Source organism: Lepidochelys kempii, chromosome 11 (genome assembly GCF_965140285.1).
Source record: "Lepidochelys kempii isolate rLepKem1 chromosome 11, rLepKem1.hap1, whole genome shotgun sequence".
Classification (NCBI taxonomy): domain Eukaryota; kingdom Metazoa; phylum Chordata; order Testudines; family Cheloniidae; genus Lepidochelys; species Lepidochelys kempii.
The window spans coordinates 2,434,093-2,460,198 of record NC_136390.1 but is presented as its reverse complement, the minus strand read 5'-3'; the positions used below and the strand labels follow the sequence as shown (position 1 = coordinate 2,460,198).

The following is a 26,106-nucleotide window of genomic DNA, read 5'->3' as shown; positions in this document are numbered from 1 at the left end:
GGCAGATACACTTGGACAGCACCGTGGGAAGCCATCAGGTGCTGCTGATTGCCCTGTCATCGCTGAATATAATCTGCTAAAACCCCGATGCATCCGGAGGAAAATAAGTGTCCAGGATGAAATTTTGCATCCTTCTGCCACAGTACAAACAGAAGTGCCTTTCACAGAAGGCAGGTCTCAGCACTGCCATGTGGCCTGTCCGCTTGCTGGATAAGCCAAGCGCTATTAGTTACGCTGGCCCAGGAAGCAAGGTGCCAACTGTGAGTGGCAGACATGTACAGTTCCAAGGGCTGTTATTTTGTGGGAACAACTCAATTACCATTCCCAGGACTGACAGGCCTCTGGCATGGGGCTAATTTCACAAAGGGGCAGTTAAATCTGACATTGAAGAAGAGCTGCTCACACAAAGCCTGTGGTCTAAAGCGAGTTGCAGAGCTCGTGCATGGTCCAAGATCTGCTATTACATTGTGCTCCCATATCACTCACGAGTTGCCGGATGTCTCCGAGATACGAATCTTAGCTCAGGACCCTTGTACAGACAGGTATCACAACAACACACCAGTGTGAACTTCGCTTTATTCAGCAAAGGGAGGCAGCAGCATCTGTGCGTCCTACTCTCAAACGAGTGCAAGAAAGGGTGCTCTGAAGTGAAAAGCCTCAACATACTGACCCACTTTCGTCCCAGTTTCATCTATTGACTAAAAGCTGTAGCCAAATCGTTAACTGCACTTGTGGCTCATTCTTAAAAATGTTCAAGAGGCCAAATAACCGAACTTAACCAAACGTATCGCCTAAGGGCAAAATAGTACCATGAAAAAAGGAGACAAATATCCTCCTTCTGGAAAGCAATTCTTATCTCGCAGGACATTCACCTTACACCAAAGGTGCGCTTTGGAAATATGTATTTATACTAGCTATATTTATAACATGGTTTTACAAAACGTTTCAAAACTTTCTGTATGTAACAAAAATCCAACCCGCCAGTTTGTACTTGTTGCTCTGTATCTTCCTTCTCTCTGTTTTGGATACTAGCATCCCAGGTACTGGTCTGTGAAGTTACATCCCTACACTTTCCCTTATCTCGTTTCAAATATTCCATCCCAAGTGCTGATGAGCCATGCCAGGACTCCCTCACTGTCCTTGGCACAAGGTATTCATGCATCTTTGCTTTGACAAGGTTCCTGTTCTCTAATGCCAAAGCTGACTTCAGCTTTGCCAAGTGCTGGGGGATACCCGTTACGCGTGAACAGAGCTGTGGGAAGATCCTGATCATTCAGTTAACAACTTCCCAAAGCCGCGTACATAACATACATTACGTCAATACCATGTGCCTAATGCCTATCAGTGTGGCGCACTCTACGTCTCCACCTAGGTATTGGTGAACACCTCCGTATTTTTATTACTGGAGCCTTGGAGAGCAGTCCTCACTTAGGCCTGTCTGATCCACGCAGGGCAAGAGTGCCCAGCACACAAATCAGAGCCCGGTGCCAAGCATCACAGGAAAGGATTGGGACAAGTGTAGCAGAGCATGCTGCAGCTCAAGAACCAGGTGTATTGGCACAGCTCTCATGGAGAAGTCTGCACAGTGCCTGCTTCCATATCTACCACTAGCCGATACTAACAGCTCCTAAGGCAGGGGCAAAGTTGCACAAAAATGGGCTGGAGGGCATACTATTCCAGGGGAGTATCTAGCACCATGTGGTGCTTTGCAAATATTAACTAGCCCTCCCAGCACCTGGCAAGCAAGTATCTCGGCTTTACAGATGGAAATTAGAGGCAGGGCTCTAATGATTTGTCCAAGACCAAAGAGAATGCTGGAGAGCCAAGATGGAAGTTTCAGGTCCCAGCTGTGCAGTCAGACCATGCGTCTAATAGAACATTTGCAACACACACATTTGTGGCCAAACAAATTATACAAAAAATATGCACATCTTTCCCCAAATGAATAACTCAAAGCTATACCCCTGGTCATCAACTGAACCTGTATTTTCAAAACAACACGATGCATCAAATCATAAAATCTGTTTCTATTTTTCCCATTATTTAACATGCTTAATGACCTGGGCTATCAAATGATTAACCTTCCCCTCTCTGTTTCCTCATCTCCTGTTACAGAGAACAAGGAACACTTTGAACACAGAAAATGGATGTCATTTATTTTTATCAACAGGAGAGGAGAGATGACAGATGATGATGTGATATGGACTTCTGTTACCCCCAAAACCTCTTTTCAAACTACAGGAATTTCATGTCTCTCTCTCCACCCCAACTGAGGACTATTCAGACAGGTTGTTGTTATTACTACTACTGAATATAAAGTTGTGGTGCACCACGACAACGTGACATTATCAGCATGCACAGGAGCCAAGAATTGCGGAGCAAAAACTCTGAACATTTTCCCACGCTGCTCTGACCAATCTGCATCAGTCTTAACTTGCAGCATTCCTATTTCAGTCGTGAGCCACAGACTGCCCATCTTGCTGAGCCATTCAATGGTTTCAGGCTGGGAACACGTGTCCAATAGGGATTGTCATTACCAGTTGCGTGCATGGCACTTTACAGCCACGTAGCAAGACAATTGGGAATTGGTCCTGCTTCGAGCAGGGGGTTGGACTAGATGACCTTCTGGGGTCCCTTCCAACCCTGATATTCTATGATTCTATGATTCTAATTGTCCAACGTTTACAGGATGCCTAGGCTGGAAGGAGTGTAAGACTCACTGCCCGGAGGGACAGGTACCTGGTCCCCTGAGGTGAATGACTGCTGCATCAATCTCTGTACTGCATCCCACTCCATATGCAGAACCATGTCACAAGGAGTTTCACGGTTTCACTCCCAGTCTCAAGCAATGAGACAGCGTGAATCAGCTCTCCGCAGTGAATGCTGGAGGACAGGGATAAATTGCCCTTCCTGGGCCCAGCTTACCAAAGGTGATGTAGCCAATGTTGTCACCTACTGCTGCATCCGTGTCTTTCAGTTCAAGGGGGGGCTCCCTGTGGCTGAAGAGCACCTGTGGAGCTGTGTGACTGGCACGGCGGCCTTCCTTAAATTCCTGAGCAGACAAGACAAAACCAACATGAATTCACTCAAGTGTAAGACAGGCCAAACGATCCTGCTTTAAGTGTGAACACTGGCTTCTGAAGCCCCCTCACCCCCCACACACGCAACATGCCCATAGCTCCCACTGTTCCATACCGGACATTAGAACCCAAAATCTTTGACATTCGAAGTGCTGACTTTAATGTGCCAGCCCTCCCTTACAGAATGTGAACAAGGATTTTTCCTTACAGGGGATAAGAAATATTTAGTTCAGTGGAATCAGAGTCCTGTTACACCAAAGATTTCCTAACCCCATGTGAGCTTCGTTTATTAGATTAAAACCCTGCCAAATTAACCAACAGTAACACAAGCTCAGATCAGGAACATGAAGCTTAGGAGTAGAAAGCATCCTACTTCACACAAAACAAATGGCCTAAAATCATAACACGAGAAGAGACCCTGAAGAGCAGTCACTAACAAGGGTCATTTGTGCTTTCCCAGGCGAGCTGCTTCTGACAGCGTCAATTTCATTGCAAAATTGTTTCCTTCTTTAGGACACAAGAGAATTAAAGAATGTAACTGCGAATGACATCGCATTTCATGCAGAATATGAGAAGTATGTGAAAGAACAGGTACCAATTGAAACTAAGCCTTAACCCAACACTAACTAGGTGAAACTCAGCCAAATGCTACTAGTGATAAACTGCGGGTTACAAAATGTGAAATCCCCTAAGGTTATAACAGATGGGAGGCTGCTGGCAGGATGTTCCCCATATGGGCCCCGGGGCTCTAGTATCTCTCTCTCACCATCCTGCAAAATAGCCCAGATTTGTCAGCTTTCAGGGCACGTTTGTTTCATGTGCCCTTTGACACGAGGTGGGGGTACTGGCTGGTGTATGAAGAGCAGCTACTTGGCAGAAGAGCTGACTGAAACATGTATTAGTTTGGTAATAGGTCCTCGTGACGTGTTCACGGCTTATATATGGAGCATTTTCATGATCCTAACTTGGAATAAAATAAGCGAAGAAGTGATGTGTCCCACAGTTCTAACATAACAAATATACAGGTGTGAAAGACCTGCAGACACCCTTTTCAGGCTGAGAGGGCCCCATCTCCTGACCTCACCCAAACCACGTAGTGCTGTTTTCCTTAATTAACCACACACACACTACTTGCAACTTCACCCCTTCACATGAGGTACGTGCACCCTGCTAACTCAACATGTAATGTATCACACAGATCGTTATCAGCTGTCCTTCCTTAGCTGTGCATGGTCTCCAGTGTCTGAACTCTTCACCCTCCATACCCGTAGCATGTTCCTTGCTCTAGAAATGGAAGGAGAAACACATGCATCCCTGATCTGGGAGAGTTCAGGTAGGTTACTAATTAATCTACTGGGGCAGTTTATTGGGATTTCTCTGTATTAAACTCTACAGCTTTGACTTCCAAAGGCTAAGGCCAATGGATAAAAGAGATCAAAGAGCTTCGCCCTGGCTGAGCTGGTTAATGGTGGATTCTCTCCATGAAAGGAAAGCTCGGTTGTAGCTAATGTTCGACACAGCCACATTACATAACTGAGCAGAGGGAGGGCAAGAACTAGAGGAACGTGTTAGCATGACTCAGAATGGAAATTCCTGTGGTTTGAACAGCAAGTTTTTAGAAGCTTTAGAGGGTACAGAGTCCGGAGCAGCATCCCCTGGAAGGCTCACTGCAGCCCAAAACCGGTTTTATTAACTCTGTGGGTTCCCCTCATTTCATAAAGCTGAAATTCAGGGACCCCAGCTTCAGCGTAGCACTGTGCACTTAGAGTTGGGAATTTTGACAAGTGCTGGGGATTTCACGTTTAAAGCAGATCCTCTGCTCTTAACTCATGCCACAGCAGAGAGAAAGACACACAGTGCAAGCTAAGAAGCCAGCATCAGCCTTTACTCTGGAACATGCTCGCTGACGTGGGCTGGAATGAGTCTTACACTACTAGGCCATCACAAGGTTAATACTTGTTAGCTGGGTTTCACCCTGGCCAGCAGCCATAGCTGGCACCTAGCTGTTCTCTTACTAGACTGGCTGGGTCCTCCTCCCTCCTAGCTCTCCGTGCAACAGGACATACCAGAGCGCACTGCTCCACATGTCTTGTGCCACTACACGCAGGCTGCCCCCTGCTGAGGCATTATGGAACAGCTGCCCAGATTCTTCCCAGAATGCACTGACTGGCAGCACCACGGGCATGGCTGGATAAACGTACCCGGCAAACGGCTGTGGTGGGAAGAAAGCTGGTGCATGGCTGGTTTAAGTGGTTTAGATAAGCATTCTGAACGTGCAGGCAGAATGTCAGACGGACGAAACTTCAGCCTGCCAAACTCAGAAAGCAGTCACATAACATGCAAATTGTTTCTGAGATAAGAGAAGAACTCTAGTGTGGCTAAGTGACAAGTACGATGGGAAAAACAGACTACAAATAATTTACCTTTAAGATTGAGATGAAAAAGCACTTATCCCAGGCTCTAAGCATAGTCTTTCAAACACACACACAAGCAATACCCAAAAACCCACCAACCCCTCAAGACAGCGTATTAGTGCAGACTAGGGCAGTTTTTAAGGTGGAACACATTTCCAGAGACTCTCAGAAATATAGGCCTGGAAGGGACCCTGAGAGGTCAAAGTCCAGCCCCCTGCACTGATGTAGGACCAAGTAAACCTAGACCATCCCGAACAGGGTTTTGTCCAACCTGTTCTTAAAAACCTCCAGTGATGGAGTTTCCACAACTTCCCTTTGAAGTCTATTCCACAACTTAACTATAGTTAGAAAGTTTTTCCTAATATCTAACCTAAATCTCCCTTGATGCAGATTAAACCCATTACTCCTTGTCCTACCTTCAGTGGACATGGAGAACAATTGATCACTGTCCTCTTTATAACAGCCCTTCACATACCTGAAGACGTATCCAGTCCCCCTCAATCTCTTTTTCCAAGACTAAACATGCCCAGTTTTTTTAACCTCTTGTTATAGGTCAGGTTTTCTAACCCTTTTATCATTTTTGTTGCTTTCCTTGGGACTTTCTCCAATTAATCCGTATCTGTCCTAAAGTGCAATGCCCAGAACTGGGCACAGTGCTCCTGCTGAGGCCTTCCCAGTACTGAGCAGAACGGGGCAATGATCTCCCATGTCTTACATACGACACTCCTAGTAATAGTTCCCAGAATGAGATAAACCTGTCTTTGGAACTGCATCACAGAGCTGACTCGTATTCAATTTGTAATCCACTATAATCCCCACATCCTTTTCAGCAGTACTGCAGCCTAGCCAATTATTCTCCATTTTGTAATTCTGCATTTGAGCATGAGCATCCTTCCTAAGTGAAGTACTTTGCACTCGTCTTTATTGAATTTCATCTTGTTGACTTCTGACCAATTCTCCAATTTGTCAAGATCCTTTTTAATTCTAATCCTGTCCTCCAAAGTGCTTGCAACCCCTCCCATCTTGGTGTCATCTGTAATTTTACAAGCATCCTCTCTACTCCGTTACTCAAGTCATTAATGAAAATACTGACGACTACCAGACCCAGGACTAACCCTTGCAGGACCTCACTAGATGCGCCCTCCCAGTCTGACACAAACCATTGATAACTACGCTTTGAGGGCACTCTTACAACCAGTTTGCATCCATCTTATAGTAATTTCATCCAGACCACATTCTATAGTTTATTTATGAGAACGTCATGCGGGTCTGTCAAAAGCCTTACTAAAATCAAGATACACCATGGCTACTGCTTTCCCCCATCCACTAGGCCAGAGACCCTGTCAAAGAAGGAAATGAGCTTGGTTTGGCATGATTTGTTCTTGACAAATCCATGCTGGCTAGTCCTTATAACCCTATTAAACTCTATGTACTTACAACTTTATTAATAAGTTGTTCCAGTATCTTTCCAGATATCAAAGTTCGGCTGACTGGTCTATAACTCCCCAGATCTTCTTTGTTCCCCTTTTTACAGATAGGTATTTTGTTTGCCCTTCTCCAGTCCTCTAGCCTCATCGGTCCTTCAGGAGTTCTCAAAGATAATTGCTAATGGGTCTGAGATTGCTTCAACTAGTTCCTGAAGTACCCTAGAATTAATTTCATCAAGCCCTGCCAACTTGAATACATTGGACTTATCTAAATATTCTTTAACCCATTCTCTTCTCATGTTGGCTTGTATTTCTTCCCCCTTGCTGTTAATATCAACTGTGTTGGCTATAACATTTCCTTGAGCAATTCTTTCGAGAGAAGCTATATGCTCTAATAGGATTCATTCTTGGAACAAAGAAGGAAACAGCCTGATTCCTGAATGCAGCATAACACTAAGGCAGGACTGGCCCAGGCAAGGAGCATCTTCAGCACACCCCTTCCCCCCCATTTATTAAACTTTTCAATACCTTATTTTTATTGCATTTGTAGCCCATTTCACGCCTTTGATGCATGACTTGCACGCATGATTTATCCTTGTCATACAAGACAATAAATTTGCATGCTAGGATCTGTAAATCTGTATTTATTCATGCCATATACAAGCAAAGAAAAAAATTCATTTCCTCTATGCTTTCAGAATTACACAATAAAACAAAGTTCACAATATCGCAACTGGGCTCTCACTTCACTTTGTTCTTGTATCTCACTGAATGACTGGCAACACCCCGCCCCGTATATACCCGCAAGGGCATGGCTGACAACATTCTAGGAGATTCAAGGAAAATGTAGTTCTCAGAATGTCTGGAATGTTCCACGAGATTCTACAAAGGCCCAGAACATTCTAGGAGGTTAGTGAAAAAACGAATCCACATAATAGAATACCTGAAACATTTTACTTCAAATGTTCTATTTTCCCTTTTGTCGCTAACAAATACAGCCCCTCTCCCCGTCCCCAGCACCCCAGGTGGTAGCCTGCCCCTATATCCAGCCCCGCACTGTGATCTGGACCAGCTTAGAGATAATGCATTTTTGGATGGTCCTGTCTACTATACAGGTACAAAGTGACACCAGGGCATTTCCCATACTAACAAAGGTTTGCTCTGGTGTCCTTTGCCAAAATTCAACCTTCCCCTACCGTGCTGACTTCTAGCTGGCTACTGCTGAAACCTACACCATGGGTGGCTGCATTTCAATGGAATCGTGTGTATGCTGAAGTATTCTTTGATTAAAGGAATTACGTAAATATGTAAAAAGAACAGGAGGACTTGTGGCACCTTAGAGACTAACAAATTTATTAGAGCATAAGCTTTCGTGGGCTACAGCCCACTTCATCGGATGCATAGAATGGAACATATAGTAAGAAGATATATATATACACACATACAGGTAAGTTGGAAGTTGCCATATGAACTGTGAGAGGCTAACTAGCTAAGATGAGCTATTATCATCAGGAGAAAAAAAACCTTTTGTCGTGATAATCAAGATGGCCCATTTAGAGAGTTGACAAGAAGGTGTGAGGATACTTAACTTAGGGAAATAGATTCAATATGTAATATGATCAACTGTGTTAAGCCAGCAAGGAATTCAATAGTTAAAGACACCAACATGACAGACCAGACGAGAAGAGAAACTGTCTAAGCTCATTAATGTGCTACGGCCATCCAGTAGAGTTCTGTCCCGCACAGAATACACTGCTGTGAAGCATTTAAATGCATTAAGCCACCAGTGATGCCACTTCAGTTCAGAGTCTACTTGTTCAGTGATTCTACTTTGAGAAGAAGTGGGTATATTTCTGGATTATGCCATTTATAAACACCTATAAACAACTCAATGTCCTTCAGGTTCCATACCTGCATGAACACCTTTCCAATCACCACGTCATCGTCATCCTTAAATACTGTGCTGAACACAACCGTAACACGGTCCTTCTTTGATTCAACGTACCTGGAGGAAAACCAAGCCACTGTGAGGACAGGCTTAAAACTTCACATCTGGAACACGCACAGCTTGCAAACCAGTTTGCTGCTGCCACATACAACCCAGATGAATGAGGCACAGCCACCAGGTGATCTGTGTCAGCATATTCTTGTGATAAGTCACAAGATGGGCTCCATGCAGCGAGCTGTAGTAACTGCAAGAAATACTGGCCATACTCAGGGACAGCTGCTGGAATATATCAAATCCCTTCTTGGCCTGGAAACTTGAGCATTCCACAGGGAACCAGGCACAGCATTCGAGAGTTGAACTCCATTGTCCCCCACAGTAAAAGGTGATGTCACTAACAGGTCATTGGGTATTAAACCTCTGTCAGTCAGATGGACAAGCGTTGTCTTAGCTACACACCACTGACAGGCTGAAGGATAAGCAAGCCAACGCATAAAACACTGGGGACTTCGCAGCTTACCACAGGACTTCCTACACGTTTGAACACAAAGACCTGGAGCAGATTTAAACACTGCCTGACAACTTTCCTGTGCTGATGAACACTGTGGGAGCGGCAGGACAGGGGATGCACTCTGCATGCTTACATCGTCTCATCGTCCCTGTAATGGATGACAGCTCTCTTCTCCCCATCCTTCCCCTCTTCCTGGCATTTGAAATACTTCTCGAAGACAGAGGCAAAGCAATTCCGCTTCAGCATGCCAGCTTGGTGCACAATGGAATCCTTGGCTGCAGGAAGGTTCTCCAGGTCATATAGCAAAGAGACATTGTAACCTGGAGAGGGAGGTTAACCCACCTTTAACCATTTATAATCTTTCTTAAATAAGAGACGTTAGACACTTGCAGAGGCAAAATCCTACTGGGCAAACCCTTCCACATTAGCTTGTAGGTTGTCTCCTTCTCACCCCTTCCGAAGCCCTAAAGGGTGTGGGACCACACTAATGTCAGCGTGACACTTTCTAACTCAGAGGAGGGAGCGGCCATCTAACTGAACTCAGAGCGAGGCCATGGTAAGATTAAGCTTTCTTTCCCCATCTCAAAGGCAGAAGCAATGGCTCAGTAGTTCCTGCTCCTAAATTTTGTAATGTGTGAGTAGGAAGAGAGGTTGTTGCAAGTAACCATGGTTTTCTGAATCTCATTAAATGCTTGTCAGTCTCATCACACAGAACAAAAATCCCTATTGTAAGGAACGGAGGCATTCTCAGGGGTGGAATCAAGAATTATGGTCCGTGCTGCAGACAAACGCTGCCCTACTGTACCCAGCCCACCTTGATTTTTTTTGTTTGTTTTAAATGCCTTTCAGTTGTACAAAGAGCCCAACGGTGTCGAAGCGCAGTGCTCATCTGAACCTCATTTATAAAGCAGCACGAGAGCCACCTTTGCCGTCTGCACACATTTAAAAAAAATGTAATTATATTCAGGCTTACCTGCTTCTGGATTTACCAAGAAGTTTCCATACACTTTCTTCAATAACTAGGAAACAGACAAAACATCAGCAGTGTCAGTCTTTCCTTCGCAGCACATCCCACTTTCCCCCCCACTAATACCTTCTCCCTTTTTTCAAAGGTTTTGCCTCAGCTTTCTGGACACTGGTTTAGGCCACGTCTGGTCTTCAGCCAGAACCCCAAATTATGGGCTTTTGCAGGCTAGATCCTCAACAACCCTGTCGCTGGCCTCACTGAAAATTAGTCTCAGGCTTCCATGTTTTACAGAACTAGCTTCCACCTATACTCTGGACAGGCCCCCCACATAGACTATGGTTCCTCAGCCATGAACTCTGGTGCGGAACTGCTGTCCACAATCAAAACTTTCATTTTTAAAAAGGTCTAGTCTTTACAGTGGCAGAGACAATCTTGAAAACCTGAACCAAGCGTAAATCAATTCAGTAACACCTGCCTGGCTCTCTGCAGACAATAGCTCTAAAAGATGTGAACTGCCTCTTTCATCTCAAGTTGGGCTTTGGGGATGACATGATTCCAAGGTGCAAAATTCACCATTTTGTTTTTGTTTTCTATCTCCCTGCCCTGTTGGGACCGACCTGCACCCATACCTTGCCCTGCAGCTCCCCACAGGGGTAGCTGATTATAATGCATGATCCCTCCACTGTTCCATAGGTCAGGCAGCAGGAGCTGGGCAACCAGAGAGGAAGGAGAGCACCAGAAGTGTAAATGCTAAAGAACAGTGCAGCACCGAGGGAAGATTACCCACTGAAGCCAGCTACAAGCCAATCCTTCCTCGCCCCTATTCTCTGGCACATATGGGGCTGGAGGAGGGAGGTTCTGTGCCAAGCAGCTTGGATAACATCCCAGGAGCTGAGCCACCTAGACAGCATAGCGAAAGAATCTATCTTCAAAAGTAATTGGTGCTGAATTTCACATCAATGACTATTTTCACCTTTGAGTTGTAGCTGTGTGTCTGTGAGGGAGCTGGGAACAAGAAGCATTTCATAGCAACAGAATAAATTAATCTGCAGCTGACTTTAGGGGTGCTTGCTGCAGAAGTTGGTCCCGTTATGCCACCTGCTGCACGGGGCCCTGATTCTGCATGACAGGAGACAACAGACATTTAGCTGACCCCGTCTGCTAACGGACTTTGCATCAAGAATTAAGGGATTTTTGCCTGCCAACACCCACATCCAGTGATCAGCATCTCTCTAGCAATAGCTGACAACACAGATATTTAAGCTGTGGTGGGAAGGGCCATTCTGCACTCCTCATGCCATCGAGAGTGCTGGTGAGACCATCAGTTGCAACAGGGGACACGAAATCTTCTCTTCTCCACAGTGCAAAAGACAAATTAATTTAAATGATTTTATTTTAAAATGGAATTGTCATTTCCAAGTACAAGCACGTGATGGATTTAGCGATTTGGAAACCAACATGGATATTTGTATTTTAAAAATATTTTAATTCTCCCTCTAATGAAGAAATACACTGAGAATCTATATTGGGGGATTCAGAGTAACAGCCGTGTTAGTCTGTATTCACAAAAAGAAAAGGAGTACTTGTGGCACCTTAGAGACTAACCAATTTATTTGAGCATAAGCTTTCGTGAGCTACAGCTCACTTCATCGGATGCATACTGTGGAAACTGCAGAAGACAAACCTGGATTTGTGCTGGAAATGGCCCAACTTGATTATCATACACATTGTAAGGAGAGTGATCACTTTAGATAAGCTATTACCAGCAGGAGAGTGGGGTGGGAGGAGGTATTGTTTCATGGTCTGTGTATATAAGGTCTTCTGCAGTTTCCACAGTATACATCCGATGAAGTGAGCTGTAGCTCACGAAAGCTTATGCTCAAATAAATTGGTTAGTCTCTAAGGTGCCAAAAGTACTCCTTTTCTATATTGGGGGAGCCAGAAATGAGGCCCTAACCTTCCACCTGGAAGCGCGGCCCACAGAGACCACAGATCCCACATACCTACTTGGAACAAGATGGAACAAGATGCTCCAGCTGCGTCTACACTGAACTTTATGTGAAAATCTCTCACCAGTGTGGTAATGCAATTGTCAGAATGCTTGTCTGGCATATTTACCACTGAAAGCGTAGCCCTGGCTCAGAGCGGCTCTAAGCCACATGGGGTAAAAATGCTAGCAGTTGGTCTACACTAGTGCTGCCAGTGTTGTGATCACTAGTGGATTGCACTGATGGGAGATTTGCATAAAAAGTTAAATGCAGACAAGGCTTCTGGGAACCTGTAGTTTCCACAGGCTGTACCTTCTGTATTGAAGGGAAGGGCAGCGTCAGCCTGCTCCTTTACATACTGGTTAAGCATGGTCCTCTGGCTCCCAGTAAGTTCCCACTGCATCCCATGGCTAAGCAAACTTAGTATTCATGAACAATGTCAACAGAAGGCCGTAACAAGATAATCAAATCACTCATACTTATTCAAACACTGTTTGACTGTTCAAACTCTCCCCGTGTTGGAATTCTCTAGGTTTGAGACACTTTCCAGTCATGTGTAAGTAACTCCAAGAGTTATGAGAAATTTCCCCCTAATTTCACAGGAAAAACCAACAAAAGACACCCAAAGGTAAAGTGCTGCATGTCTCTCTGCTGAGACACACGGCATGAACCCCATTAGGTAACATGAGGAGATTTGAAAACTAATTCAGGAACTGACTCATACTTCCTGCTTCAAGATCCAACCACAATGCACAGATGTTCATAAAGGCCTTTTCTTTCTACCATAAATGGCTCTCTGCAGCATAAGCAGAGTTGAACAGGAACTAAACCTGCTACAAAAGCGGAACGAGGCTGTGCAGCCTGCAGATAAAGGCGTGTGCATGTTAAAGGCAGCCTTTCATTTGCTTTAAAGTGTGGTTAGAATGAGAAAAGCAGCACTGTGGGATTCCATATTTATTCACACCATGACTTCCTTAGCAAGTGAGTTCAGTTTACAAGAGGGTATTTCTAACTTCTGTTGCCCTACACACCATTAGGGGAATCTGAAAAATCAGCTGTGCTCTTCTACCTCTCATGCTTTCATCAGGATCAAAGGCTCTGTAACTGGAACTTATCAGATATCGATAGGAACAGAATTTAGGCTGTTCTTCCAGAATTGCGCCCACTCTGTGTTGGCGATGGGAGTAACACGGTGTCTATTATGTGGTGCAATTTTTCACTTTTCTTATCCACAGGGCCTCGGTAGGATCTTGATCCATTGTAGTCAGTGGGACCCCTCATGGTAGTCAAGTATGCACAACAGAAAGTGTGTGATCAGGGCCTAGAATCCCAGGAAGAAAGGGAAAATCGGAAATGTGGCCACTCACCTCATCTGCACCATGCTCCTGTAGCTCTTTGTAGAATTTCAGAGAAATACTGATCATCACTTTTGTCTTGTCTCCATTGGGGTTGGAAATATGATAAAGAACTCCATCGAAATCTTGGAAGGAAGCAGAGGAGAAGGAGGTTAGGAACTCATGTAATTTCTTAGTTCCAAAGCATTGCATAATGTAAAAGTTTTTCAAAATAGGAACTGTATGGTATAAAGATCTCCCATATTACTGGGCCCACAAGCACAGTAGCCTGTAATGACGGAAAGAGTGCTAACTTTATGGAGGAATACTGGAGATTAGTAACAAAGACTATAATGATCTTTGACAACTTTGTATCCCAAGTTAAAGTTTAGCCCAGTCTTGTTTCAACCGTCACTGACAAATTTGCCACATCCTTAATCCATACAAGCGTATTGAGACGAAAAGCTCTCTCAGGCAGTTAACTTTTGTCTCTCCACTTGGCTTGAGGGCTGCCATTGGCATCCACACGTCTGACACACTTTGCACCATGTGGGCTACAAATATCTGACAGTGGGGAATTCGAAAGCCAGAAGAGCAGCAGGAAGTGCTCAAGCAGAACGCAGGTAGTACAGCAGTGGTCTCCCTGGGCAGTTTTCTTTCTAGGCTCCCCGCTTTGGTTCAGAAGGTAGAATGGACTGTACGGCCTCTGTTTTGTTTAATTTAAAAGCTCTGTTTAAGGTGGGTTTCTCCACAGAGCAGTAAAACTCTAACTGGTAATTGGAATCGAAAATCTGAACTGCATGATGAATACTTGCTATGTAGTTTTCAAATCAAATCCCATCTCATTGGAGACTAAGCTACAGGGAACAGGCTTTCAGTTTATCTTGGCCATTTGAGTACCTATCATCCTAAATCAGACTCCTATCTGCTGTATCCAGATGGGTGCTACATACCTCATTACACATGCCATTGTGGGCATGAAACATCCTGGCACAGAGGGTAAACAAGTTAAAGCCATTTAGTTCATTCACTTTATAAGTGCTGTGACCATTTAATTCATTGTCACCGGCTAGTGCATCAGGTGAGGAGGATGGATGGAGAAGAGAGCCTAACGAATTCCAAGCACACTTCTTTAAATTATTCCGTCAAGAGGAACGCCTACTAAATATACCGTGTGGCACATACACGTAAAGGCACAGGTTAGTCGATGAAACAAATCTCTCCATATGGTGCTAGGTGAATTCGAGCACACCAAACACTGCGATCATCAGGCCAGACAAGCTTGAATTTTTTAAAGGAGTTAAAAATTTTGTGAACCATACCTGCAAATGTTACTTCTACTGCCTCTGGTTTGTTCCTAAGGAATAGGAAACATCAGATGTCAAAAATCAAATCACAGCCCCCTTAAAAATTGTACAGAAACATTGGTTTACTCGTTTTAAAAAGCAACATGGCCACATTTCTGATTAGGAGAAGTGGCTTTTTCTGAAAGCCCCAACTGTATAACTCCCTAATACTATTCAATTAGGAAAGATGTTACTGACAAGAGTTCTGTACTTTGCCATCTCCCCATCACTCTCACTGTGAGCAATGATTTTACCTCAACCGCTATACCCAGCTTTTGAAAACAATCTTGCCATTTTAGTATGACATTATTCATAGCCTATTAATAGATACCGGAATTCTCCATCGGAGTCTGAGATCCTAAGCAATTAACAATGCATGAGTAGACTTAACATTACTAAGAAATGCATTTTAAAAACAAAATGTATTTATTTTTAGCCTCCCAAGATGACAGTTCCAGAGTCAGTGGTCCCCCTGTAAGCATGGACATCATCATAACCATGTAAAGCATGGCAGGGAACTGCAGCCCGTACAGTACTTTAGGTGTTAGCAGAAAGACCCTTCCTCTGAGCTTGGATCCTGGTAGGTGAATAGAACAGGAAGCTTTTTAAACGTGTTTCGCATCATATAAATTTAAACCGTATCCAGCCATTCTGTTTGTAATTTAGGATTCCAAACAAATACAGACGTTTAAAATATTTCACTTTACCTTCATATGCTCTAAGCTTAAAAGCTTAACAACAATGCCCTGAAAGGTTGCATTTCTCCAGGTGCTGGAGTTAACTGGCACTAACTACTCTGATGGAACTGAGTGCTTATGAAGGATGAACTTGCTATGATCCATGATAAGCGGTTTGCCTGCTGTCTCTGCATCCTGAGAGGTGTTGCTGAAACCATAGCCACTAACATGGCATTCTCTGATGGGAAGAAATACAAAGGTAGCAGTAAGGTATGGGCAGGGAATTCTAGAGGACAAACAGGGTAAACGATTTGGAGATTAGAGAGACGAGGTGGGGGAGCTGGTATCTCTTATTGAAAGAACTTCCGCTGGTCAGAGAGACAAGCTTTCGAGCTTACTCAGAGCTCTAGACAACAGAAGTAGGCCCAATAAAAGATATTAACTCCCCCCACCTTGTCTCTCCAATATCCTGGGACCAACACAGCTACAACAACACTGCATACAATTTGGGGATTGACAGTTTACCCTTTTTGTGGTATATGTCTGCTTATTTTAAAAAGAGAATCTAGTAGCCACTACTGGATGGGTACAAATAATATTAGGAAAAACACTGCTTAAAATATTAGGACCAAAGAAATCTTAAGTGAAGGTGTTTGGCTTTCATCCTCACCCAGATGTATCAAAGGAATGACGCAAAAGGCCCAATTCAGCAAATAAATCAAACTGGTATCTACACAGACATGTCTTTCAGATTGTGCGTGGTCACAACCTGGCTACCCCACTTCTAGATGTTTGACCTTTTGTCGAATCTTGCTCACTGTAGGCAACAACACTGGCAGATGCCAGGCACACCTTGGCATATCAGGGAAATTACACAGAGGCTGGAGGGAGAGCAGTGGCTTGGGATGTGTCTTCATCACCTTGTTTCAGAACCGAACAACGTTAATGGGTTTTTTGCACGATAAAAGCCACTGCTTTGCCCTGCCATCTGCTCTGTTTGCAGACAGCTCCATTTCAGACACTGCTGTGGAGACCCAGGAATGCAGCAAGGTGTGCCAAATTCAGCACAGACATACAGCAAGACTGATGCAATGAAAGGCATTAACATTAGGGCTGAGTGTAACTCATATAATTGCTTTGCTGGGGCAGGAGAGGCACTTATCCTGCGGCTAAGGCCTATGGGCAAGTGGATTTGGTGGGCTTATCCAGCCCTCACTGGTATTAGCACTGGCAGGAAGATGAGACATCACTACTTTCTATAAGTCAACAGCTGTGAAAGGCAATAGCCTCCTTCACTACAAAACCGGAGAGTCTCAATCTTTTGCACTGCTGCAGCAGCAAAGATAACCCAGCAATTGGAAGAAGTGATGTAAGTGGCCTTGGGGCAGATCTTTTAGTTTAAAAATCACTATTACTTGCTGATCTCTCTCGCTAATCTCTGCTCCCAGCTGGGTCTTGGGAAGTTGCTTCTATATTATAACTTTTGCTCTGGAGTAGGGAGCAGTTCCCAAATCACACCAAATTAATCTCTGCTCCTGGGTATCAGCCCACAGCAGATAAACAGAACTTCCACTGGTGCATATCAACTCACCACACAATGTAAGGTGACTGGCAGGGTGGTGCTCCTCAAGGGGGGGTCCATGAACATAATAGCAAAGGGGTCCTCGTGGCCAGGAGCAAAATATTGTGAATAATGTGCACAGCACCTCCCCCAAAGTATTTTGTTGACCCCACAGCCATGACTAGGGTATTCTTTGATGGGGAGTAATGCAGAGGGATAGAGCAGTAATGAGGCATGGGAGAAAGGAATGCAGGGTGCATCAGTTTGTTTTTGTGAGCATTACATTCACTCAAATTTAAAAGATAGTGCGGACTAGAAATATTTCAGGAAAAGTCCCAGGTAGGGAACTTTAAGGTGGTACAGTTAAACACCCTAGAGTCAGGAAATACACAAGCTAAGGTTGCTTGTGCACCTTTAACTCTGCCCTCTCATGCGCAGGTAATACAGCTGTTTCTAATTACATGATCCCACACCATCTGCCCCGCTCAGAGAAATAGCATTTTCTAGAACCTCACCTGTAAGCGTAACGTCTCCTGCTACTCTATGCTACTCTTGTGCGCGCTGGACCAGAGTCCAGGAAAGTATGTTATACACAATATGTGCAGTGAACAAGGCAAAGACTTTGCTTAAGGGAGTAGAGCCCCTACCCATTTACTTTGCACCTCGCCTTAGACGGCTGTAGAAAAAGAAATACTCACAGGCATTTCTCAACGAGTTTCCCTGCCAGATTTCAACTTAAAGAGATCAAGCCTAAAAAAATTTCAGCCCCACAGCTAAAAGTTTCAGAAATGTAAAACAGGGTATTGGAATGGAAGTGCTCACACACAACACTATCGGTTTAAAATGGGCTCCAAATACAACAGGTGAAGTAGCTGGGATCACTAGTCCTAGTCAACAGATTATGAGGTGCACACGGCATTTAGCCTGCAGATTGCTAGCAAAATCCATTATAAAAGCTCCTTTTAGATTCTTACATTTAAATGACAGGTTTCAGAGTAGCAGCCATGTTAGTCTGTATCCATAAAAAGAACAGGAGGACTTGTGGCACCTTAGAGACTAACAAATTTATTAGAGCATAAGCTTTTGTGAGTTACAGTTCACTTCATCGGATGCATTCAGTGGAAAATATAGTGGGGAGATTTATATACACAGAGAGCATGAAACAATGGGTGTTACCATACACACTGTCACCAGAGTGATCAGGAAAGGTGAGCTATTACCAGCAGGAGAGCGGACTGGATACAATTAACTTAGGCTTGAATAAAGACTGGGAGTGGATGTGTCATTACACAAAGTAAAACTATTTCCCCTTGTTTATTTCCCCTTCTACAGTTCTTGTCAACTGCTGGAAATGGCCCACCTTGATCATCACTACAAAAGGTTCTCACCCCCCAGCCCCAATAGCTCACCTTTCCTGATCACTCTTGTTACAGTCTGTATGGTAACACCCATTGTTTCAAGTTCTCTGTGTATATAGATCTCCCCACTGTATTTTCCACTGCATGCATCCGATGAAGTGAGCTGTAGCTCACGAAAGCTCATGCTCTAATAAATTTGTTAGTCTCTAAGGTGCCACAAGTCCTCCTGTTCTTTTTACATTTAAATACATCACACGGCTTAAGTAAGGGATTCCTTTAAATTCACAACTACAAGGGCTAGCAGTATAGTACCTACAGTATCACTGCAACCTCTGTTTGCATATTGGTTTGTATATATCCAAGTGGCCTGCACTGTGAAACCTTATTCTTCTTATGTGGAATCTCCATTACTGGAGGTTTGCAACCATGGTAGCCCAGTCCCTACAACCCTCTGCTCATTTCTTTGTGGATGAATAGTCCTTTTGATCCATGGAGAATACCACATCATCCACCCAAGACCTTCTTTCTCTGCATCCTGCTCTTCCACCATCAGCTTTCCCTTCCTGCGCCTGTATACATGCATTGCCCGCTGAAGCTCTTAAAATTGTGGAACCATGTTCCTCAAAATCAGGTTTACTCAATTTGGCACTGAACTGGAGTTCACTTATCCCCAACACAGCTCCCTCTGGTGTCAGCTTGTCTAGGTTTTTCCACAACCGTAAGGTTTCGAACAGTACATCGTCTTCTGCTACAGTGAATAATGAGCTCCTCTTTATCCCTATGTTGCTACCTCAAATTTCTTACAACCCAAATTCACCAAAAATATAACAATCTTTTCTTTTTGCTACATCCTGTCCTAAAAGACAAAGAAAAAAAGGTCCCATACCACAAAATAATTCTATCAGCTCCCCTTTTGTTACCAACTCTAAATACAAGACAGACCTGATTGACAAATCTGTCTGAACCCTGAACCTAAGATGGCTGCAGTTCCTACGAAAGGCAGTTGTCCATTTCCCAACAACGTGAATATTAATCAAGTCCAAACCACACACATGCAATCAAATACTCACTAAATCCCCCATCAGGAACATCTGCTCTGTACTTAGATGCAAGAATACAAAAAGGGTTCTGGCAGGTACAATTTCTTCCTGCTCCACTTCCTCCCACCATTCTTGCCTACCTCAACTGGGTTTTCCTAGAAGATTATTACATTGGCTCATCTATAAGCATGATACATTAACTCCACTTAATGTATGTTGAAGTCCAAATCAGATTTGTCACACCTAGCAGAACTATAGCTTCAAGAAGATCTGCAGTTTCCAACAGGTACGTAACAGCAAACCCTCATCTGACAGCACTTCCTCAGTTTTGACTCGGACCACTGCCAAGTTCCTCAGCTTCATTACTCAGCCTACAAACGTTCGCAGCCCTATGTAACAATAATTAATTTTTAAAAAGAGAGGAAAGATATAATTATAAAGCTTGTTCCAACTGTCCTCATCTTCTATATTAATCAAGAGCACGTGCAAATGCAGACCTGGCCAGTAATGGCACAGAGGATCGTGGCTCACGAGTCAAATGCCTGGACCAAGCCACGGAGGCCCGCGAGGGTCCAGGCAGAGCAACGCACAGGTATTCTAATCTCCAGCTTCGAAGGATAAATATAAACTACTTCAAAGCGCAAAGACTTACACCAGAGGGTCTCAGCCTTTTCCTTTCTGAGGCCCCCCTCAACATGCTATAAAAGTCCAAGGCCCGGCAGTGGGATGACTCAGGGCTCCAGCCAGGGATGGGACCCTTGGGCATAGGCGTGGTTTGACTTCTATTTTGGGGGGGCAAGGGCCAGCGGGGCTCGGGCCAGCTCCACACAGCAGGGTCCAGGGAGGGAGCGCCACCTCCACCTCCTAACTCATCTCAGCGGGCCATCCACTGCCTGGGGCTGTGTGCCAATGGCTACTCCACGAGGGCTCTGCTGGCCCCAGAACCGGGTCCCCACCTGGGTAACTCTGACCAGCTGCGGGAGCAGTCAAAGGGAACTGAGGAACAGCTGCAAACCCAGGTGCCAGCAGCAGATGGGCAAATGCCACGGCTGCCCACTCCATGGCACCACCAGCCAGAGGAGTAGCTGCCCCTCACTGTCTGGCTCCAGCTTCCCGTCTAGGATCTGGCCAGAGAGTGAGAGCTGAGGGAGGTGTGGAGGGTGGAGCTGCTCCCAGGACTGCCCCACTCTGGGTAAGGCACAGCAGTTTGGGGGGGGGGGGGGCAACACCCTCATGCCCCCTGAACTCTCCCTTTGGGCTCAGGGCTTCAGCCCCACTGCTCCCAGCTTCAGTGGGAAAGAGCTTAGGGTTTTAGCTCCCTGCCACTGACTTCAGAGAGGGAAGCGGAGCTCAGGGCTTCAGCCCTGTGCCACTCCCAGCTTCAGCCCCACCGGAAGGCGCCAGAGATGGGGCTTCAGCCCTGTAGTGGGGAGAGGAGGGTGTGTTTGAGGCTTCACTGGGGTTTGGGGTTCCAGCGGTGGGGCCCCACCAACCCCCTGAAAGGGGTCGTGGATCCTCAGGGGGCCACAGACCACCGGTTGAGAACCGCTTCCTTAAAGGACAGAGCGTCACTTTGTAATCATTGGCGTCTATGTACAGGTTTACCCAAGAGGGATAAGATAGCATCTCATGAGGCCTGATACAGTTTACAGTGACCTGCATTACACCTAGGGAAGGATCAAAGCAAGGAGGCATGGTCTACTGGTTAGAGCAGGGGCCTGGGAGTCAGGTGCTCTGAATTCTATTGCTAGTTCTACCACTCTCTGACCTTGGCCACATGACCTCTCCACCCTAGCATTTCCCCTCATTTATAAGGTGGAGATATGAACCTGGCGTGAGACTTGTTCACAAAATGCTCTGAGCTCCTCGGCTGAAAGGCACGACAGAAATTCAGTGTATTAAGAGTACTGGGACACGGCGCAGCCAAAGAAACGCAGCCGCACGTATCTGGAGCCTTGCTCTATCACACAGAGCACCAGACCCAGACGCACTTCCTTTCTGGTTTGCAGCAGACACGCTGCAAGCATTCACCTTGCTGGCCTAGTGCTGCCTGCTGTGGGACTCCATGAGAGAACCAATAGTTATGTTAAGTCCAGGATTAAAAAAATCCACTTGCCGGTCACCTATTGCAAGCCTTCCCTGGACAGCATGGGGATCTAAGCCATCAATTTTATATCTACCTTTGGCTACACGTTTAGTCCTCTGGCTAGCACCCACATATTCCTGTATTAACCACCAAGAGTGCACTCGGTGCTGTTCAAGACCTGATGCATGCCTGGAGAAGCTTACATTCTAAACGGATAGGTTACCCAAATCAGACAACCCGGTTCTACTGCAATTCCAGCTAAAACGATTTAAGACAATAAAACTAAGATGACTTAAACTAAACTGTTCAACAGAAGCACGCCTGAGACAAACTCGCAACCACGACATCCTGCAGAGTTCCCATAGCTCTAAAACCATTTTAAAGGCGAGAGGACAAATGCAAATAGTTAACAGTAACCACTTTTACTCCCAGGGCTGCTTTCTCACTGCAGGGCACAAATGCTGAAGTGTTCTGCTGCAGAAGATGCAGCAGTGCCCCGCAACAAAAGAGTTAAAGTGACATGTATGAAGTAATAAGGGCAATAAATTGTGTGGCTACAGCTTTAAAGGCTCTATAAACTCACCATTAAAGATGGTATGGCTGCATTTTTGTCATGGCTGCCAAAGGAATCATACAATCCGTCACTTTCATGGGTTTTTCTTTGTAAAGAACACCCAGGACTTGACATTCTGGGATTCTTGCATACTGGCGGGTGGATGCAATGAACCATCAAGAACCTCATTCAACTTGGCAGCTCTCATGGTTCGAGTGGGAGACAGAACGAAGAGCTCAGCAATATATGAAACCAGATCAGTAAATTCCTAGCAAGAATTTAAATCCTCCACAGGAAAGGAAAGATTCCTTTTAAAGAAACATATACGGCCCTATCCTGTAAAGTGTTATTAATCTGTCTTTTAAGATGCCTATCACATTGCTAATTTCCATGGGAGTAAATGGAATTCACATTCTGCAGGATCACACCTCTACACAGTACATTTCTCAGAGCAGGGATCTTGCAGCCCAGCTATGTACACCAATGATGTTATAAACTGATCTTAAACGGGAGTTACGCTGGATTTCAGACGTTCTAATATAATTCTATAAAAGTGCAAAGTATCTTTTATCTGAGGCTTTGAAAGTTTTACACAAAGTGGATATCATCCCTGTTCTACATCTGGGAAAACAGAGCTAAGTTAAGTGTCATGATGAAGGTCATATAACAAGTCAGTGGCAAAGCTGGAACTACAGCTCATGCCTCCTGACTCCCAATCCTGTGTTCTAAACATTAAACGTAACTGCCTCTATGATAGCGTGTATGTTCAAGTCTGTCCGCTCTCACCACACACTTGCTCAATTCAAGTTATTTGGACTAAAGGGGGAAAATGATGATTATTTCAAGTAAGATGTCCAGACCTGATTTGTTCCTGAATTCCTATGATTTTGCCCTCATCATGACAATCCTGCAATGGTTCCTAAGATGTACCACGAAAAAATCATAGATAAAATGGCACAAAGCAAATGCCACCAAAGGTCTTAAAATATCATTGTGGACAATCATTCATTGTCCAAAAGGATACACACCAGAGTTGTGGTTTGACTTTGAATAATGGAACACATTTTGAGATCTCAAATTAATAAAGGCATAGACTGAAACCCACTCCATATGACTTATAAGAAATATGACAGCTTGAAAAATACATCCCTGCATGTTTCAGATCCTTGTCTTGACCCTGTGCTTGCCTGGACAAGAGCGCTAGGAAAAAATGCAGAAGTTACAACTTCTTCTCTTATATCACCATGACAAAGGGTCAAAGATTATACAGAAATAAAGCCTATTTGACTCATTTTTAAAAACATAAAAGCAGTGTTTAGATTATTATAAAGTAAAGGCAGACACCACATCAGCAAACCAAGTCTCTGAGATAAGTAGAACCAATCCAGAAACAGCTGGCATTGCATGGAAGTATGGACAATGCAGAGTAGAATGGAAATCTGCAGGCCGGCAACTGTTACAGAACGAGCAACATGGTGATTTTAGTGGTATGAAGCAACAGAATTTGCTTATGCTCAAATAAATTGGTTAGTCTCTAAGGTGCCACAAGTCCTCCTGTTCTTTTTGCGGATACAGTCTAACACGGCTGCTACTCTGAAACCAGAATTTCTGAAGGCAGTACTTTGCTACCTCAACTGTAAGAGCTTTATTAGATAAAAACAGTGTCATGTCCTCCAAGCTTCCTCCAACAGGAAGAGCTCCTCAGTATGAAGCCTCATGACAAATGAGAAACTTTGCAAGAGACAACCTCTAACACACAATATTTTGCTCTATACAGACCAGGCAAGAGCTGTGCTTTAACAGGGTCAGCTGAGGGCTGTGTGTATAATGTGGTTGCCATGTCTTGGCAAGACTCTTTGCATTAGACGCTTGTAAGGAGAAACGTGATTTGTTTAGAACTAATGGCAGGTTTCAGAGTAGCAGCCGTGTCAGTCTGTATCCGCAAAAAGAAAAGGAGGACTTGTGGCACCTTAGAGACTAAAACTTATTTGAGCATAAGCTTTTGTGAGCTACAGCTCAGCCTACCGAAACTAATCGGGGATTGATCAAAGCTAGGTGGCTATTCAGATTCCTATTTTATCACAAGTGGACAAGGATGAAAGATGAGCATGTTAGTTTGTAAGGGTCTATTCAATGTCTGAAAGCTGGGGGGAAGTAGGAAGAAGCAAGTCTCATTTTGCACAGGTTACCACTATTCTGCACACACGAGGCAAATCTCTTCAAAGAAACCTTAGAGTAATAGATAAGAAGTGGAAGAGGCATGAGAATGGGTCCCTTCCCCCAAGCCTGACACAGGGCCTGTCCAGGGTTCCTGCATGATGCACAGTGAGTGTGCAGAACGGGGGCTGGCAACTCCACCCCACTAAGAGAGGAAGTGCACTTCAGAGAGAACCCCAATGCCTTCTGTGCAAGCACTGGTTTTGCAGGGCCTTGTCGACACACCAGCGTGGCAGGGCTTTAACAATACCAGTATCACGCCGCACAAGCCCCCAGGCGCGGGTGCCGTGACACCAACACAAAGGCGCTCCTACCAGTTTGGCGGATTCCCCTTTAGCGGGAAGGGGCCTGACGCGATCCCTGAAGCAGCACCTTTACGCTGGCATAACTGCGCCCGCACCGGGGGCCACACCAGGAACCCCGTTTCCGTACGAACCACCCCCCTTTCCCCCCACCCGCAGAGCGGGCCGAGAGGTGCCCTTGCTGCCTGCGGGCAGGACCTCCCTATGCCCTGACTGAGGGACGCCAGGCCCCGGGCCCCAGACACAGGGGCCCCTGCTCAGGTCACTGGGGGCAGGTGCCGCTTGGGCTGCCCGGCTGAGACCCACCCGCTCCCCGCCCAGAACCGCCCCTGGAGCGGGGTGGGGGAGGGGGCGGAGCTGAGCCACTGCTGGGCCCGAGAGGGGCCGGTTCCCCCGCGCCGGGCCGGACCCCGCCCGGCAGGGCTCGGCCGGGCCCGGGGAGGGGGCGGCGCCTGCGGCTGCGGAAGTGCCGCACCCCGGGCGGGCGGCGTGTCTGCCCCCGGCTCCGCCCGCGCCTCCCCGCGGCCGCCGGGTCCCCCCCGCCGGCCCCCCGGGGCTGCTCTGGGCCCCCCCCCGCCGGCCCCCCGGGGCTGCTCTGGGCCCCCCCCCGCCGGCCCCCCGGGGCTGCTCTGGGTCCCCCCCGCCGGCCCCCCGGGGCTGCTCTGGGCCCCCCCCCGCCGGCCCCCCGGGGCTGCTCTGGGCCCCCCCCGCCGGCCCCCCGGGGCTGCTCTGGGTCCCCCCCGCCGGCCCCCCGGGGCTGCTCTGGGCCCCCCCCCCGCCGGCCCCCGCTTCCGCCCCCTCACCCGGCGGCCGCGCCCTCGAACTTGAGCGCCAGCGTCTCCTCGATGATGCGGTTGTTGACCTCGAGCAGGATCATGGCGGGGCCGCGGGGGGCCGGGGCCGCGGGGGGCCGGGGGCGGGGGCGGGCGGGGGGGTCTCAGGGACCGAGGCCGGGGAGGGAGCCGAGCCCGCTGCGCGCACCGGGGACCCGCCCGAGCCTGCGCCGCCGCTTCCGCTCTGTGCCCCGCCCCCGCCGCCGTCACTTCCGCTCGGGGGCGGGCAGGTGCGCGCGGCTCTGCGGCCGGGAGGGGCGTGCCGCTCGTGCGCGTGGGATCCACGTTAGCCTTCAGAATCCGAATTGGTGCACAGGCTCCCGGGTAGCTACAGGATCCGAGTTAGTGCACGGGATCCACATTAGCCTACACGATCCGAATTGGTGCACAGGCTCCCGGTTAGCTACAGGATCCGAATTAGTGCACGGGATCCACGTTAGCCTACAGAATCCGAATTAATGCACAGG

The 26,106-nt window shown here is 46.2% G+C and overlaps 1 protein-coding gene across 3 annotated transcripts in view; it reads right to left on the bottom strand.

Moving 5' to 3' along the window:
• The window catches only part of ARPC2 (actin related protein 2/3 complex subunit 2), a 34,184-nt gene extending 8,349 nt beyond the window's left edge, over positions 1-25,835 (bottom strand). The window contains exons 1-7 of one of the 3 annotated variants that reach the window (XM_073304931.2): positions 25,610-25,835; positions 14,989-15,023; positions 13,700-13,812; positions 10,351-10,396; positions 9,511-9,697; positions 8,833-8,926; positions 2,926-3,052 (exon numbers count right to left, since the gene is read on the bottom strand). In XM_073304931.2, coding sequence (XP_073161032.1) covers positions 2,926-3,052; positions 8,833-8,926; positions 9,511-9,697; positions 10,351-10,396; positions 13,700-13,812; positions 14,989-15,023; positions 25,610-25,683 — 676 coding nt within the window. In that variant the 5' untranslated portion in view covers positions 25,684-25,835. Of the gene's footprint in view, positions 1-2,925; positions 3,053-8,832; positions 8,927-9,510; positions 9,698-10,350; positions 10,397-13,699; positions 13,813-14,988; positions 15,024-22,317; positions 22,543-25,609 lie in introns of those variants that run through there. The other 2 variants (XM_073304932.2, XM_073304933.2) reach the window with 2 other exon arrangements.
• Between the last annotated feature and the right edge of the window lie 271 nt (positions 25,836-26,106).